Source organism: Anolis sagrei, chromosome 7, assembly GCF_037176765.1.
Source record: "Anolis sagrei isolate rAnoSag1 chromosome 7, rAnoSag1.mat, whole genome shotgun sequence".
Taxonomy (NCBI): Eukaryota; Metazoa; Chordata; class Lepidosauria; order Squamata; family Dactyloidae; genus Anolis; species Anolis sagrei.
This window is the reverse complement of record NC_090027.1, coordinates 22600155-22616787: the sequence shown is the minus strand read 5'-3', so window position 1 is coordinate 22616787 and position 16633 is coordinate 22600155. Positions and strand designations below refer to the sequence as shown.

Genomic DNA, 16633 nt, shown 5'->3' with positions numbered 1-16633 from the left:
ATTTGCACCGCATCTCTTTTGCTGGGAAATAAAGTCTTTCTTCTTGGCGTATTGGGTTTCTCAAGCCCTGGGTCATTTGGTTTCCTTCTACAGGTCATCCCAAGCAATGCCTTCCACAAAGGGCACTCCAAACGGGAGCTTTGCGCCTGCTTTCCAGGTGATATGGGTCCTTGCAACAGGGAGGAGACACATTTGGTGATGGTTCAGGAACCTGCTTGTCCAGAGATGGTCTGGGGCTCCAAAACAGTTGTAGGCACAGAGGCCTCATTTTCCTGCACTCCCTTTTCCTAAAAGCCATCGTTTCCCTTTGGGAGCATTTCCACATCTCTGTTGTCAATGAAATAGGTTTGACTTGCCAAAACCAGGTGATGTTTGTTGCCGCTTCTTGTATTCCTAGAAATCAGGGCAGCAGAGGTAATATTAATCGAGCGGCCTTTAGAATGAGGTAGACTTGCCTCTTTTCTCCTTGCGGAGCCTTTTTGATTAATTATATTTGAAATTATATCTTCTTCTTCCTTCTCCTCCTCCTCTTCTTCTTCCTCTTTCTTCTTCTTCTTCTTCTTCTTCCTCCTCTTCTTCCTCTTCCTTCCCTCTCTACTTATTCTGCCTCCTCCTCTTCTACCCCCTCCTCTCCCTCTTCTTCCTCCTCTTCCTCTTCCCCCTCTTTCTCCCCCTCCTCTGCTCTTCTTCCTCTTCTTCTTCCTTCCCCTCTACTTCGTCCTCCTCTTCTTCTTACCCCTCCTCCTCTTATTTCTCCTCTTCCCCTCCTTCCTCCTTCCCCTCTTCCTCTTCCTCCCCTCCTCTTCTTCCTCTGCATCTTCTTCCTCCTCTTCTTCTTTTACCTCCTCCTCTTCCTCCTCTTCCTCCTTTCCCTTTACCTCTTCCTTCCCCTCCTCTTCTTTCTCTTCTTCCTCTCCTCTACTTCCTCCTCCTCTTCTTTTTACCCCTCCTCCTTTTATTTCTCCTCTTCCTCTTCTTCCTCTTTCTCTTCCTCTTCTTCCTCCTTCCCTTCTTCCTCTTCCTCCCCTCCTCTTCTTCCTCCGCATCTTCTTCCTCCTCTTCTTCTTTTACCTCCTCCTCTTCCTCCTCTTCCCCCTTTCCCTTTACCTCTTCCTTCCTCTCTTCCTCTTCCTCCCCTCCTCTTCTTTCTCCTCATCTTCTTCCTCCTCCTCTTCCTCTACTTCCTCCTCTTCCTCCTTTCCCTTTATCTCTTCCTTCCCCTCCTCTTCTTTCTCTTCTTCTTCTCCTGTACTTCCTCCTCTTTTTCTACCCCTCTTTCTCTTATTCCTCCTCTTCTCCTCCTCCTTCTCTTCTTCCTCCTCCTTCTTCATCCCCTCTACTCCCTCCTTCTCTTCTTCTTCCTAACCACAGGACACTCAAAACAGCTAAAAAACATAACAGTGTGTGAATTAAAACCTAATATATATAAACATAGAAGTTAACATCGAAACAATTTAAAACACAGAGATAAACCCAAAATTAAACAAATCTATGAATCTGTATCAATTGCGGCCCTCCTCTGAAAGACAGGCAAAACTTAAAACCTCGCAACGTTTAAAAAAGCAACACATTCCCTTTCATAGGAGAACACCATTTTCCCCCCAAAAGTGAAGCATAACGTTAACAAGAGAGAAGAGTGAAGACACTACGCTAGACATCTAACACTCAGCTGGGTCTCCTCGCCTTTGGTTTCTCCCTTCCAAGCAGTTTTAAGATCATGAAGGTGAGGATTTAAGAATCATAGAAACCCTTTGGAACTTGAGCTCCATTTTTGGGGCAGAACCCGAGCTGCTTTGGACCTGACTTTCCTGGAAGGGTTTCTAGCTATTTCATCCCCAGAGATTGTGGTGAGCAAAGGACGGGTTTGTGCGGTGAATCTGCTCATGGTTTTAGGCTGGACGTTAAAGGGCTTTCCCCATGGTGACGCCCAATTCCTCCGTATTGGTTTCAGCACATTGGATAGTTCTTTCAGGCCAAATTGCAGCATGGATTCACTGCTGCGCCAACTTCTATCCGGTGCTGTTCCTTCCTTCATTTTATATCTGCCTTGTTGGGCAAATGTCTCTACAAAAGGGCTGTTTAACTAAGTTTTATAGAATCATAGAATACTAGAGTTGGAAGAGACCTGGTGGGCCATCCATTCCAACCCTATTCTGTCCAGAAGCAGGAAAGTTGCATTCAAAGCACTCCTGACAGATGGCCATTCAGCCTCTGTTTCAAAGCCTCTAAAGAAGGAGCCTCCACCACACTCCAGGGTAGACAGAGAGAGTTCCACTGCTGAATGGCTCTCTCTCACAGTCAGGAAGTTTTTCATCATGTTCAGGGGGAATGCCCTTCTTTCCTGTAGTTTGAAGCCATTGCTCCACTGCGTCCTAATCTTCAGGGCAGCAGAAAATGAACCTGCTCCCTCCTCCCTATGACATCACCTCACATCTTGAGTTATAACCCTCATCCTGTCTCCTCTCAGCCTTCTCTTCTGCAGGCTAAACATGCCCAGGTCTTTAAGCCGCTCCTCATAGGGCTTGTTCTCCAAAGACTTGATCATTTGAGTAGCCCTCCTCTGGACAGATTCCAGTCAACATCTCCCTTCCATGGTGGTGTCCAAAATGGGAAACAGTGTGATTCATGATAACTTGGTCCGACCAAGACAGAAAAGAGAAAAAATCTATGGCTGGGTGGGCATCTGTCAGGAGGCATTAAATGGTGTCCCCCTGCTTGGCAGAAGGGGGTTGGACTGAGTGGTCCCTCCCAACTTTAGGATTCCTTGATCTATCTGTCTGTGTGTGTGTGTGTGTGATAGATCTATCTATCTATCTATCTATCTATCTATCATCTATCTATCTATCTATCTATCTATCTATCTATCTCATATCTATCTGTCTTCTCTCTGTCAATTGTATTTACCAATGACTGGGTGGTCATCTGTCAGAAGGTAAGAAGGGGTTGGACTGGATGGCCCTTGGCGTTCCCTTCCAAATCTAGGATTCCTTGATCTATCCTTGTATCATAATCTATCTATCTATCTATCTATCATCTATCTGATATCTATCTGTCTTCTCTCTGTCAGTTGTATTTACCAATGATTGGGTGGCCATCTGCCAGAAGGGAAGAAGGGATTGGACTGGATGGCCCTTGACGTTCCCTTCCAAATCTAGGATTCCTTGATCTATCTTTGTATCATAATCTATCTATCTATCTATCTATCTATCTATCTATCTATCTATCTATCTATCATCTCTCTGTCAGTTGTATTTACCCATGACTGGGTGGCCATCTGTCAGAAGGCCAGAATAATTGGACTGGTGGTCCTTGGTGTCCCCTTCCGACGCTAGGATTCTAAACAGGTTCCAGGTGAGACTGGTCTGTGCTGAAGGGAAGGGCAGAGGAGGCCAGTCCGGCCGCTGCTTGAGTCTCTTCCAAGTCGGTCAGGGATCAGTTGGCGGCGTCCGCTTGGCTCTCCTCCATAGGTCTGCTTAGCCTTCGTGCCTGCGTTTCTTGTCCTGGTCGCTTGAGTAGCTCCTCTGCAGACAGAAAAAATGACTGTGGGTCAGAAGGCTGGTATCTTGCCCCCTATGTTCCTTTCTCGATATCTTTAGTAGCAGAGAAATCACTATTCACTATGACTCCTTCCTGGGCCAGAAATGTGTTCTGCAACAAATAGGAAACTTTCAGAAAGGGTGGTGGAGTCTTCTTCTTCTTAGAGGCCTTTAAGCAGAGATTGGATGGCTGTCTGTCAGGAGGGCTTTGTTTGTGTTTTTCCTGCCTGTCAGAAGAGGGTTGGACTGGATATCCTCTGGGGATCTCTTCTGGATTCTGTCAATAAGCCAGAGGTGAGGGTTTTGCACACATTGTACCTGCCATTTGCACCATTTTGGAGTTTTCCGTATTGGGGTACCTTCCATATATGGACATTATGTGATATCTTAGAGATGGGACCCAAGCCTATAAATACGAAACCCACCCCTGTTTCCTATGCATGCTGTATATATAGCTTGAATGTAGTTTCACGCTGAATACTATTTGGGCCAAAAACAAAGTCTGTGTGCACGGAACCATCTGAAAGCAGAGGTGCCGCTCTCTGAACCACACAGGTGGACCTCTTTGGATTTGGGGATATTTCAGATAAGGGATGCTTAGCTTGGGTTGCTGTGACTTTTCCAGTCTATATGGCCATGTTCCAGTAGCATTCTCTCCTGATGTTTCACCCACATCTGTGGCAGGCATCCTCAGAGGTTGTGAGGTCTGTTGGAAACTAGGCAAGTGGGGTTTATATATCTGTGGAATGATGTCCAGGATGGGAGAAAGAACTCTTGTCTGCTTGAGGCAACTGTGAATATTGCCATTGGCCACCTTGGTTAGCATTGAATGGCCTTGCAGCTTCAAAGCCTGGCTGCCTGCTGCCCGTGGGAATCCTTTGTTTGGAGGTGTTCTCTTGCCCTGAATGATTCTTGTCTGGAATTCCCTTGTTTTTGGGTGTTGTTCTTTCTTTACTGTGCTGATTTTAGAGTTTTTTTAAAAATACCGGTGACCATATTTTCATTTTTATGGTTTTCTCCTTTCTGTTGAAATTGTCCACATGCTTCTTGTGGATTTCAGTGGCTTCTCTGCGTAGTCTGACATAGTGGTTGTGAGAGTGGTCCAGCATATCTGTATTCTCAAATAGTATTCTGTGTCCAGGTTGGCTCATCAGGTGGTCTGCACTGCTATGGCTGACCTCTGGTTGAATGAGTCTGCAGTGCCTTTCATGCTCCTTGATTCATGTCTGGGCAATGCTGCTGCGTTGGGTGGTCCCTATAGAGACTTCTTGCCCACAGCTGCATAGTATACAGGAGACGCCTGCAGAGGTGAGAGGATCCCTCTTGTCCTTTGCTGAACGAAGCATTGGTTGGATTTTCTTGGTGGGACTGTAGATAGTTTGTAGGTTGTGTTTCTTCCTCGGGTTAGCTCTGCATTCAGTGGTTCCCTTGATGTATGGCAAGAACACCTTTCCTTCAGGTGGATCATTGTCTTGACTCTTGTGGCTTGTTCTTGGTCTTGCAGCTCTTCTGATTTCTGTGGTGGAGTCTCCATTGGCCTGAAGAGCCCTGTTGAGGTGGTTCGGTTCACCTTGGAGAAGGTGGTCTTCTTTTTGTACGCTCTGCCAGGGCTGACACATTGTGCTTCTTCTTTTCTTTTTTTTTGACTTGGGTTTTTTTTTTTTTTTGTTGTGTCAGAAGTGACTTGAGAAACTGCAAGTCGCTTATGGAGCCCCCGGTGGCACAGTGGGTTAAACCCCTGTGCTGGCAAGACTGAAGACCAACAGGTCGCAAGTTCGAATCCGGGGAGAGGCGGATAAGCTCCCCCTATCAGCTCCAGCTCCTCATGCGGGGACATGAGAGAAGCCTCCCACAAGGATGATAAAACATCAAATCATCCGGGCGTCCCCTGGGCAACGCCCTTGCAGACAGCCAATTCTCTCACACCAGAAGCGACTTGCAGTTTGACTTGGGTGATGGTTGAAGTTTTTATGTAGGTATCTATCAGTGTGTAGGTTTTCTGTAAACTGTGTGGCCCAATTGTTGATTGGGTTTGCGGATGACTAGGGCATCCAGAAAGAGCAGTGATTTGGATGTTTGGGTGAATGCTGACTTCTCCGGTCTATTAGTCTGCAGTGCCTTTCATGTTCCTTGACTTGTGTTTGGACATTGCTGTGTTTTATGCTCAGCTCATTGTAATAGTCATAACATTGATTCTGTCGCCACCATGGTATGTGCTTCTGCTCCACATCCAAAGGCTTTAGGACACCAAGTGTGACCCCACCCAAGGTGTGGACATTTGGGTTCTGTCTTTACTCTCTTGTTTCCATGGAAGAGACTCGCTTGTCCTTCAGTTCTTTTGGTGCTCACCCTTTGTCTTTTCCTCTCCCTCCTTTTTGTCTTCCAGACTGGTTTGGAGGGCAGTTCGGTTGATGGACCCCCAACAGGCCAGATGGAAGAGGGGCCCTTTCACCAGGTTGAAGAAAGGAGGCTGAGCGGAGGCCTGACCAATGGCGGCGGAGGGGAGCGGATGGATGGACGAGGAGGAGAACGAGGAGGACGAGGAGGAGGCAGCACCATGCTGGCTGATGGAGGTTCCTGGCTAGGTGGCCTATGTGCTGATCAGGTGACCAGCTGGGAGAACCATGGAAGACCCCCTGCTTCCTCCTCTTCCTCCTGCAATGCCAACCTGGAGGATGCCCAGAACCTGGTGGCCTTCTCAGCGGCAGTTGAAGCAGCCATGTCCTCACAAGGACTGCCCCCTCTGTCCTCCCCTTCCCTGCTGAGTGTCCGGCTCTACGAGAAGTTCAACGCCGAGATGAAGGCCGGGGAGAGCCTCTCGGGGCCCTCTGCTGCACCCGACGGACCGGAGGACCTGAGCGCCCTCCAGGCAGCCCTGGCACTGGCCAGGCATGGTGTCAAGCCCCCTAACTGCAACTGCGATGGGCCCGAGTGCCCGGACTACCTGGAGTGGCTGGAGAGGAAAATCCGGTCAGCCAGTGGAAGGCAGACACCATCTCAGCCGCAGCCATTGTGCCCAGCCCCTCTGGTGACCCCAACCCCCTTCAGCAACGGTGCTACTAACCTGGAAGCGGCCCCTGAGGAGAAGCCACCCCGGTGCCCCTTAGAGGCCCTGCCCCTCTCCCAGAGTGCCCTCAGCATTGCCAAGGAGAAGAACATCAGCCTCCAGACGGCCATCGCCATCGAAGCCCTGACCCAGCTCTCGGCTGTCCTCCCCGAGGCTACCCCCAAGACTGCTCCTTTCCCGGCCCCCCGCCCCAATTCGGTGCTATCGGGGTCTGCCTCGGGTGCGTATCCGGCTTCGAAGCCACACTTTGGGGGCCAACGCCTCCTCCCGGGGGCCTCCCTATCTTCGTCTCCTTCCTCCTGGACGTCGGGAGCCAAGGTCACTCAGGACACGGGCCGCTACCGCCTTGATCCTTGCAACGGTCACCTGGAGCCCACGGGTCTCTTCCCCAATGTTGCTTCCACTCCACAAAAGGCAGACTTCCCTGACATATGGGGCGAGGAGGAGGTTGCCAGGGCGAGGGGCAGCCCTTGGAGCCTGAACGCCACTGCCTCGCCACTCAGCGTCGACCCCATGGCCAACCTGGAGCAGCTCCTGGACAGCGCAGGCATGGAGGGCCTGCAAGCTGTCTTCAAGCGGCCGCCGGAAAAGAGCCGGGTGGCCATGGCGAATGAGGAGCAGCCAGCACAGAATGACGAGAATGCCGGCTACCGCAGGCCGTCCGCTTGCAGCCCGCACCTCTCTCAGCTCTTGCAGGAGCCCAACTTCCACAAGAAGACCAGGACGGCGCTGCAGCAGCACCTCCACCACAAGCGCAGCCTCTTTTCGGAGCAGAAGGCGGCAACACCAACGCCGCCTCCGCAAGGACCCCCAATCCGACAGGAGCAGCTGCCCGCCTGGTGGTCTCCCAGCCCCCCACCCCAGCAGCAGCTCCCCAAAGCGGCAGCAGAGAAGCCAACTAAGGAGAGGAGGAGGAAGGCCCCACAGGAGAAGAACAGCCCAGCAAAGCCACTCCGGAAAGCGGTTCAGATCAAGCGGCCGAAGCAGAAGGACGTCCAGCCTCTTTTCTTGCCTTTGGCGCAGATCAGCCTGGAGGGGTGTCGCTCTGCTATGTCTGCCACCGCCGCCATGACCTCCGAGGCGACTTCCACGGCAACCTCCATCCCCTCCTGCACCCCCTTGACGCCGACCCCGCCGGAGCGGTCCCCCTTGCAGAAGCTACTTGAAAACAGACCCAACACTCAGGAAATGCCAGACGGAGGTGGCCAGGGCTTGTGTCCAGAGAACCTGGCCTGCTCCTCTGCCGCTGCCCCCGCCCCCCTTGGCCCCCCAGCCCCGGAACCTTCCCCTTTCTCCCAGAACCCCCTTCCAGTGGAGAACCTGGAGGAGCTCATCCAGCACTTCGAGGCCCAGTTCGGAGACAGCTTCGGCTTTCAGAATCCTGATCTTTTAGGCGAAGGGCCACCGCTTCCAGCTGCCCAGCCGCTGCGGTCTTCTCTATGTCGCTCCCCGGAGCCTCCAGTCAGCTCAGGGTCTGATGGCAAGGACCAGCAAGGGTCTTCCCAAGGTCCCAGGGACCCCAGGCCGTTCCCCTTTGAGAGCCCCTTCGGGCCCCGCTCCCCCAAACAGATCAAGATTGAATCCTCTGGTGCTATCACGGTGCTCTCCACCACCTGCTTTTACTCTGATGGAAACCAAAATGGAGGGGACATTGCAGCTTCCATGGAAGGGACCCCGACCAAGGGGGAGGTCCCTCCGCCACTCACGCCCACCCTCAGCGGGTTCCTGGAATCCCCCCTGAAGTACCTGGACACCCCCACCAAGAGCTTGCTGGACACACCAGCCAAGCGGGCCCAAGCCGAGTTCCCCACCTGTGACTGCGTAGGTGAGTCCCTGGCAATAATAATAATAATAATAATAATAATAATAATAATAATAATTGTTGCTGTTGTTGTTGTAATAATATATAATAATTTTATTTTTCTATCCCGCCAACATTTCCCTGAAGGGACTCGGGGTAGCTTACATGGGGACCAAGCCCGGTCAACACAATCAAAAAATAACACAATAAAATACATATAGGTAAAGGTAAAGGTTTCCCCTTGACATTAAGTCTAGTCATGTCTGACTCTGGGACTCATCTCCATTTCTAAGCCAAATAGCCGGCATTATCAGTAGACACCTCCAAGGGCACATGGCCAGCATGACTGCATGGAGCACCACTACCTCCCCACGGAAGCTGTACCTATTAATCTACTCACATGTTTTCAAACTGCTAAGTTGGCAGAAGCTGGGCCTAACAGCAGGAGCTCATGTTGCTCCCTGGATTTGAATTGCCAATCTTTTGGTCAGCAAGTTCAGAAGCTCAGCGGTTTAACCCGCTGCGCCATCAGAGGCAGATTATAGATTATATATCTATAATCAAGATATATATAATCATATATATATATGAATATATATGAATATATATATGAATGAATATATATATGAATGAATGAGAGGGGTAGATATATTATCATAGTATCAAAGGCCACCACATCCAACTCCCTCCTGCCAAGCCGGACACAATCAAAGCCCTCCTGACAGAGGGCCATCCAGCCATAGATATAATCAATAGAGATGATTCTCATATATGTATGTATGTATGTATGTATGAGATATCGTAGATATGGAAGAGATCTCTAAAGGCCATCTAGTCCAACTCCCTTCAGCAGGGCAGGAAGACATAATCAAAGCCTTCCTGACAAAGAGCCATCCAGCCATAGATATAGATAGATATATATGATTCACACATATATACGTATATGAGAGATATAGTATCATAGATTTGAAGGGCCATCTAGTCAAACCCTCCTGCCAGACAGGACATAAACAAAGCCTTCTTCACAGATGGCCATCCAGCCATAGATATAGATAGATATGATTCAAATATATATGTATATATAATAGATATGGTATCATTGATTTAAAAGGGACCCATAAAGGCTATCCAGTCCAATCCCCTCCTGCCAGACAGGACACAATCAAAGCCCTCTTGAAAGAGGGCCATCCGGCCATAGATATAATCGAGAGATATATATACGATATATGTAATAAATATCATATAGTATCAATAGCCATCTAGTCCCAACTCCCTTCAGCAGGGCAGGAAGGCACAATTAAACCCCTCCTGACAGAGGGCCATCCAGCCATAGATATGATTCAGATATAGATATATTGATATACCGCATATAAACAATATATAGGAGAGATAGATATAGTATCATAGTATCAAAGGGCATCCAGTCCAATTTCCTTCAGCAGGGCAGGAAGACACAACCAAAGCCCTCCCAACAGAGGGCCATCCAGTCAGAGATATAGATAGACATGATTCAGATATTGATATATACAATATACCGTATATAAACGATATGTAGGAGAGATAGATATAGTATCATAGTATCAAAGGGCATCCAGTCCAATTCCCTTCAGCATGGCAGGAAGACACAACCAAAGCCGTACCAAGAGAGGGCCATCCAGCCAGAGATATAGATAGATATGAATCAGATATTGATATATCGTATATATACAATATATAGGAGAGATAGATATAGTTTCATAGTATCAAAGGGCATCCAGTCCAATTCCCTTCAGCAGGGCAGGAAGACACAACCAAAGCCCTCCCGACAGAGGGTCATCCAGCCATAAATATGATTCAGATATAGAGAGAGGGGGGAGAGGGAGAGAGGGAGAGAGAGAGAGAGAGAGAGAGAGAGAGAGAATCATAGTTTTGGAAGCAATATTGCATCTCTCCCCTAAATTTGGGTTCAGACTCAAATCCCAAAGAAAGAGATTCCAATTAACGTTTGAAAGAGCCTTTTCCTGTGGCTAAGAGAGTGGGATGAACTGCCTTGGTGGGTGTCTCCTTCTCTAAAGGTCTTCGCTGTGAGGCTGGATGGCCCTCTGTTGGGTAGGCTTGGATGGTGCCTTCCTTTATGGCCGAAGGGAGAAGGATTGGATGGTCTTTGGGGGTCCCCTCCATGTCCATTAGTCTCCACTTTCCTGAGTCTTCCAATGTGTGGAATGGAGGAGACAGCAAGCGTTGTGCTCATAACAAAACCCGTTGTTGCTGCTGCCGCCAATCCTATCCCGTATTGATTTCTGTCGGCTTCCCGGAAGGTTCCCACCTTCTCGTGGCTCCAGGCCACCAAGATGTGCCTGGAATACAAAAAAAGGCTGGGAAGGGCGAGGAAAGGTGGGTGTAGCAACCAGTGGAGTCCTAAACCGTTTGGGATGAGTAAGAATGTGTTTGGGTGCATCCGCACTGTATGATTGATCCAGTTTGACATCACTTTGACTGCCATGGCTCAGTGCTATAGAGTGCTAGGAGTTGTAGCCTGACACTCTTCAGCAGAGGAGGCTGAAGACCTTGCTGAATTACAACTCCTCGGTCCTAATAATAATAATAATAATAATAATAATAATAATAATAGTCTTTATTTATTACCCTGCCACCATCTCCCCCAACGGAGACTCGGGACAGCTTACATGAGGCCAAGCCCGAACTAAAAATTACAACAAAATAAAACAAAAACAAAAGCAACAAGATAATAATTACATCTATATAAATACAAATGCAATGTTCGTTTGTGGGATTAACAGAACTCAAAAACCACTGGATGAATTGACGCCATATTTGCACACAAGACACCTAACAACCCAATGTATGTCCTTCACTCAAAAAAAAAAAAAAAGATTTTGTCTTTGGGAGTTGTAGTTGCTGGGATTTATAGTTCACCTACAATCAAAGAGCATTCTGAACCCCACCAACGATGGAATTGAACCAAACTTGGCACACAGTTCTCCCATGAGCAACCGAAAATACTGGAAGAGTTTGGTGGGTCCTTTGGTTTTGGAGTTGTAGTTCACCTACATCCAGAGATCACTGTGGACTCAGACAATGATGGATCTGGACCAAACTCTATACAAACACTCAATATGCCCAAATGTGAACACTGGTGGAGTTTGGGGAAAATAGAATCTTGACATTTGGGAGTTGTAGTTGCTGGGAGCATTCTGAACCCCACCAACAATAGAATTGGGCCAAACCTCCCACACAAAACCCCCATGACCACCAGAGTGGGCCACAGCAACGTGTGGCAGGGGATGGCTAGTAGAAATATATAATACAGTGAACAATCTAAGAAAAAAAGTGATTAAAACTGCAGTGTAGATGCATCCAGTCAGGCATTTCTTCAACCCGAAGCAGTGTTTCTCAGCTCAAACCTCTAAGCAATATTAAAGTACTGTTTTTTTAGCAGGTATGAGTAAACTTGGGCTCTCTGGCTGTTAGGAATTGCAGGAGTTGAAGTCCAAACACCCGGAGGGCCCAAGTTTGCCCATGGATGGTCTGTAGTATGAGCAATACTTGTAGTAAGCAGGAGCCTCTTTCTACAAGAAAGTTTTATCTTTTGTTGCAGCTCTTTACAGTATTCACAGCTCTCTCTAGAATCCTCCAATTCACCATGCAGCATCACATCACTTATTCTGTTGGTATTCATATATACACTTGCATGATGCAATGTTCCATTTATGCATTCATGATCTCATACACCTGATGCAAACCTAACTTCAGGGTCTCGTTTGCCTCATGCTCAATCACCGTAATTGTGACTCGGCACTTACAATACTTAAAAGTAACCCAGCATTTTATCTTCAGAGTAGGTTAGTACAGTGTTTCTCAACCTGAGGGTTGGCACCCCTGCTGAGGTTGTGAGGGGGTATCAGAAAGGTTGCCAAAGATTATTAGGAAACACAGTATTTTCTGGGATGTTGTAGGTTTTTTCGGGCTATATGGCTATGTTCTAGAGGCATTCTCTCCTGACGCTTTGCCTACATCTAGGGCAAGCATCCGCAGAGGTAGTGAGGTCTGTTGGAACTAGGAAAAAGGGGTTTATATATCTGTGGAATGACCAGACTGGGACAAAGGACTCTTGTCTGTTGGAGCTAGGTGTGAATGTTTCAACTGACCACCTTGATTAGCATTTGATGACCTGGCAGTGCCTGGGGCAATCTTTTGTTAAGAGGTGATTATATGTCCTTGTTTGTTTCCTCTCTGTTGTTTTGCTGTTGTAATTTTTGAGTTTTTTTAATACTGGTAGCCAGATTTTGTTCATTTTCATGGTTTCCTCCTTTCTGTTGAAATTGTGTAGTCTGACATGGTTGTTGTCACTAAGGTCTCTCTTACTGAGGTTTACCTCAGTCTGAGGCCTCCCTCAGACTGAGGCCTTTCTCTCATTGACATTGGAGCCTTCTCATATTGAGGCCTCTCATGCTAAGGCCTCTCCGAGGGTAACTAATATTGAGCCGTACTAAGCTACAGATACACCCGCTTATATTGAACTGCAGCTTTTGCTGGGTCATTCCATCTATTACCCTTTCCTCCTTTCTGTTGAAATTGTGTAGTCTGACATGGTGGTTGTCACATGTGGACAATTTCAACAGAAAGGAGGGGACCATGAAAATGAACAAAATCTGGCTACGAGTATTAAAAAAACTCAAAACTTACAACAGCAAAACAACAGAAACAAACAAGGACATCTAATCACCTCTCAATTTGATGGCACTGCCAGGCCATCAAATGCTAATCAAGGTGGTCAGTTGAAACATTCATACCTAGCTCCAACAGACAAGAGTCCTTTGTCCCACCCTGGTCATTCCACAGATATATAAACCCCTTTTTCCTAGTTCCAACAGTCCTCACTACCTGAGGATGCTTGCCATAGATGCAGGTGAAACATCAGGAGAGAATATCTCTAGAACATGGCCATATAGCCCGAAAAAACCTTGTAGTGATTCTGGCCATGAAAGCCTTTGACAATACAGTATTTTCTGTTGGTCATGGGGGTTCTGTGTGGGAAGTTTGGCCCAATCCTATCATTGCTGGGGTTGAGAGTGCTCTTTGATTGTTGTTGTTGTTGTTGTTGTTGTTGTTGTTGTAGGTGAACCATAAATCCCAGAAACTACAACTCCCAAATGTCAAGCTCTGTTTTCCCCAAACTCCACCAGTGTTCACATTTGGGCATATTGAAGATTCGTGCCAAGTTTGGTCCACATCCATCAATGCAACAAAGCCATGGGAGTTGTAGTTTTCCATCTGTCAGGGGTGCTTTGAATGCAATATTCCTGCTTCTTGGCAGGGGGTTGGACTGAATGGCCCATGAGGTCTCTTCCAACTTATTAATTCTATTATTCTAAGGTCTTTGGACATCTCTTCCCAAAGAGTCAAATCAAGTCAGGTCAACTTTATTTGTATCCCATCCCATCTCCCCTTGGGGACTCGGGGCGGCTAAACTACAACTCCCAGACCCCAAAATACCAAAAGAGCCAGTGGAGTTTGGGGGAAATAGATTTATTTCCCCCAAACTCCACCAGTGTTCATATTTGGGCACATTGAGTATTGGTGCCAAGTTGGGTCCAGATCCATCATTGTTTGAGTCCACGGTGCTCTTTCAATGTAGGTGAACTACAACTCCCAAACTCAAGGTCAGTGCCCACCAAACCCTTCCAGTATTTTCTGTTGGTTATTGGAGTTCTATGTGCCAAGTTTGTATTTTATTGATTGTTTTATTGATGTTGTTTTTATTGATGTGTGTTTGATGTACAGTACTTTGGGCTTGGCCTCATGTAAGGCGCACTGAGTACCTTGGGGAGATGGTAGTGGGGTACAAATAAAGTTTATTATTATTATTATTTGGTTCAGTTCCATTATTGGTGGAGTTCAGAATGCTCTTTGATTGTAGGTGAACTATACATCCCAGCAACGACAACTCCCAAATGACAAAATCAATTCCCCTCCAACCCCACCAGTATTCAGATTTGGGCATATTGGGTATTTTCCAAATGTGGTCCAGTGAATGAAAACACATCCTGCATATCAGATTCAAATTACAGTTTTGAAGTAGCAATGAAAATTATTTTATGGTTGGGGGTCCCCACAAGGTGAGGAACTGTGTAAGGGGTCAAGGCATTAGGAAGGTTGAGAAACACTGGATTAGTATATTTTAATACTCCAACCCATCCTTGGAAGTGACCAAACCTAAAGGCAGAGGTGTTTGTCCTTTTTCCTGGCTGCACATACTCTCTGCAGGAATGCCCAATGATCCAGGGCAGCAGATGCCTTTTGGGGTTCGTTTACAAATGTTGTTCTGAGGAGCCCGTCGACTTCTTGATCCTTCTCCTCCTTCACTGGGCACCATCTGTCCAGCAGTAACGTGTGCCAGGTCTTTTCTTTTTGCAACCGGCCAAGATTTAAGGTGGCCGGTTGGAGGATTTCTGTGCTTTGTGGGTCCTTTTCTCATTCAAATGACCTGGCACCGGAGCCTGGATGGAGCCAGTGCCCAGAAGAAAAGAGCAGCTGCCTTTGCATCCCTGACAGAGAAAGCCCAAACAGCAGATCCCATTAGCAAAGTGGAGAAAAGAGAATAAATGTCTCGTTTGGGCTCATTTTTGGGGCGGAGAAGCTTCAGGATGCACTGCGTCTCATAATGAAGGCCCACACATTTGCTGCTTTTCTCTCCACGAGGAGACTCAAAGCGCCCTACATTAAATGTATTTTGTTCCTCCTCTCTCTCCCACCCAAACAGAGCAAATTGTGGAGAAGGACGAGGGGCCCTATTACACGCACTTGGGATCCGGACCGACCGTGGCGTCCATCAGGGAACTCATGGAAGAGCGGTAAGTCATGCCATAAATGGAGAAACACAAGGTGGGTGGAGGCAAGGGATTCCTACAAATATGGCGGAACTGGCCCTGTAGTTGTTAGGTCAGGGGATGCATGTATATTGCAGGATTAATGCAGCTTGACCCCACATGAACGGTTATGACCCTGGGAGTTGTGGTTTGCATCCTTTCAGCAGAAAGGGCTCAAGAGCTTGCAAAAATACAGCTCCTGTGGTTCTATAGCATGGAGCCAATTCAGTTTAAGCGGGGTCAATCTGCCTTCGCTCTACAGCAGGCATGGGCAAACGTTGGCCCTCCAATTCTTTTGAACTTAAACTCCCACAATTCCTAACACACTGTGAGGACTTCTCTCATAGACTAAGGCCTACCTCACACAGAAGCTTCTCTCACAGACTAAGGTCTACTTCACACCGTGAGGCCTTCTCACAGACTAAAGCCTACCTCACACAGAGGCTTCTCTCACAGTCTAAGGTCTACCTCACACTGTGAGGCCTCCTCACAGACTAAGGCCTACCTCACACAAGAAGCTTCTCTCACAGTCTGAGGTCTCCCTCACACTGTGAGGCCTTCTCACAAACTAAGGCCTACCTCACACAAGAAGCTTCTCTCACAGACTGAGGCCTGTCTCACATTGTGAGGCCTTCTAACAGACTAAGGCCTACCTCATACAGAGGCTTCTCTCACAGACTAAAGCCTACCTCGCACTGTGAGGACTTCTCTCACAAACTAAGGCCTACCTCACACAGAGGCTTCTCTCACAGACTAAGGCCTACCTCACACTGTGAGGCCTTCTCACAGACTAAGGCCTACCTCACACTGTGAGGCCTTTTAACAGACTAAAGCCTACCTCACACAGAGGCTTCTCTCACAGACTAAGGCCTACCTCACACTGTGAGGCCTTCTCAGACTAAAACCTGCCTCACACTGTGAGGCCTTCTCTCACAGACTAAGGCTTACCTCATACAGAGGCTTCTCTCACAGACTAAAGCCTGCCTCACACTGTGAGGCCTTCTCTCACAGACTAAGGCCTACCTCACACAGAGGCTTCTCTTACAGACTAAGGCCTACCTCACACTGTGAGGCCTTCTCACAGACTAACGACTACCTCACACAGAGGCTTCTCTCACAGACCAAAGCCCATCTCACACTGTGAGGCCTTCTCTCACAGACTAAGGCCTACCTCACACAGAGGCTTCTCTCACAGACTAAGGCCTACCTCACACTGTGAAGCCTTTTCTTACAGACTAAGGCCTACCTCACATTGTGAGGCCTTATTTCACAGACTTAATGCCTACTTCACATTGTGAGGACTTCTCACACAGACATTGTTCTAGTGTCTAAACTCATGGGTCTTGAATTGTCATATTCA

At 47.7% G+C, this 16633-nt stretch overlaps 1 protein-coding gene across 3 annotated transcripts in view; it reads left to right on the top strand.

The window, feature by feature from the left end:
- TET3 (tet methylcytosine dioxygenase 3) overlaps nt 1–16633 on the top strand; it is a 78834-nt gene that overhangs the window by 44537 nt on the left and 17664 nt on the right. For all 3 annotated transcript variants that reach the window (XM_060786944.2, XM_067470733.1, XM_067470731.1), the window contains 2 exons: nt 5923–8428; nt 15168–15258. In XM_060786944.2, coding sequence (XP_060642927.2) covers nt 5923–8428; nt 15168–15258 — 2597 coding nt within the window. The remainder of the gene's footprint in view (nt 1–5922; nt 8429–15167; nt 15259–16633) is intronic.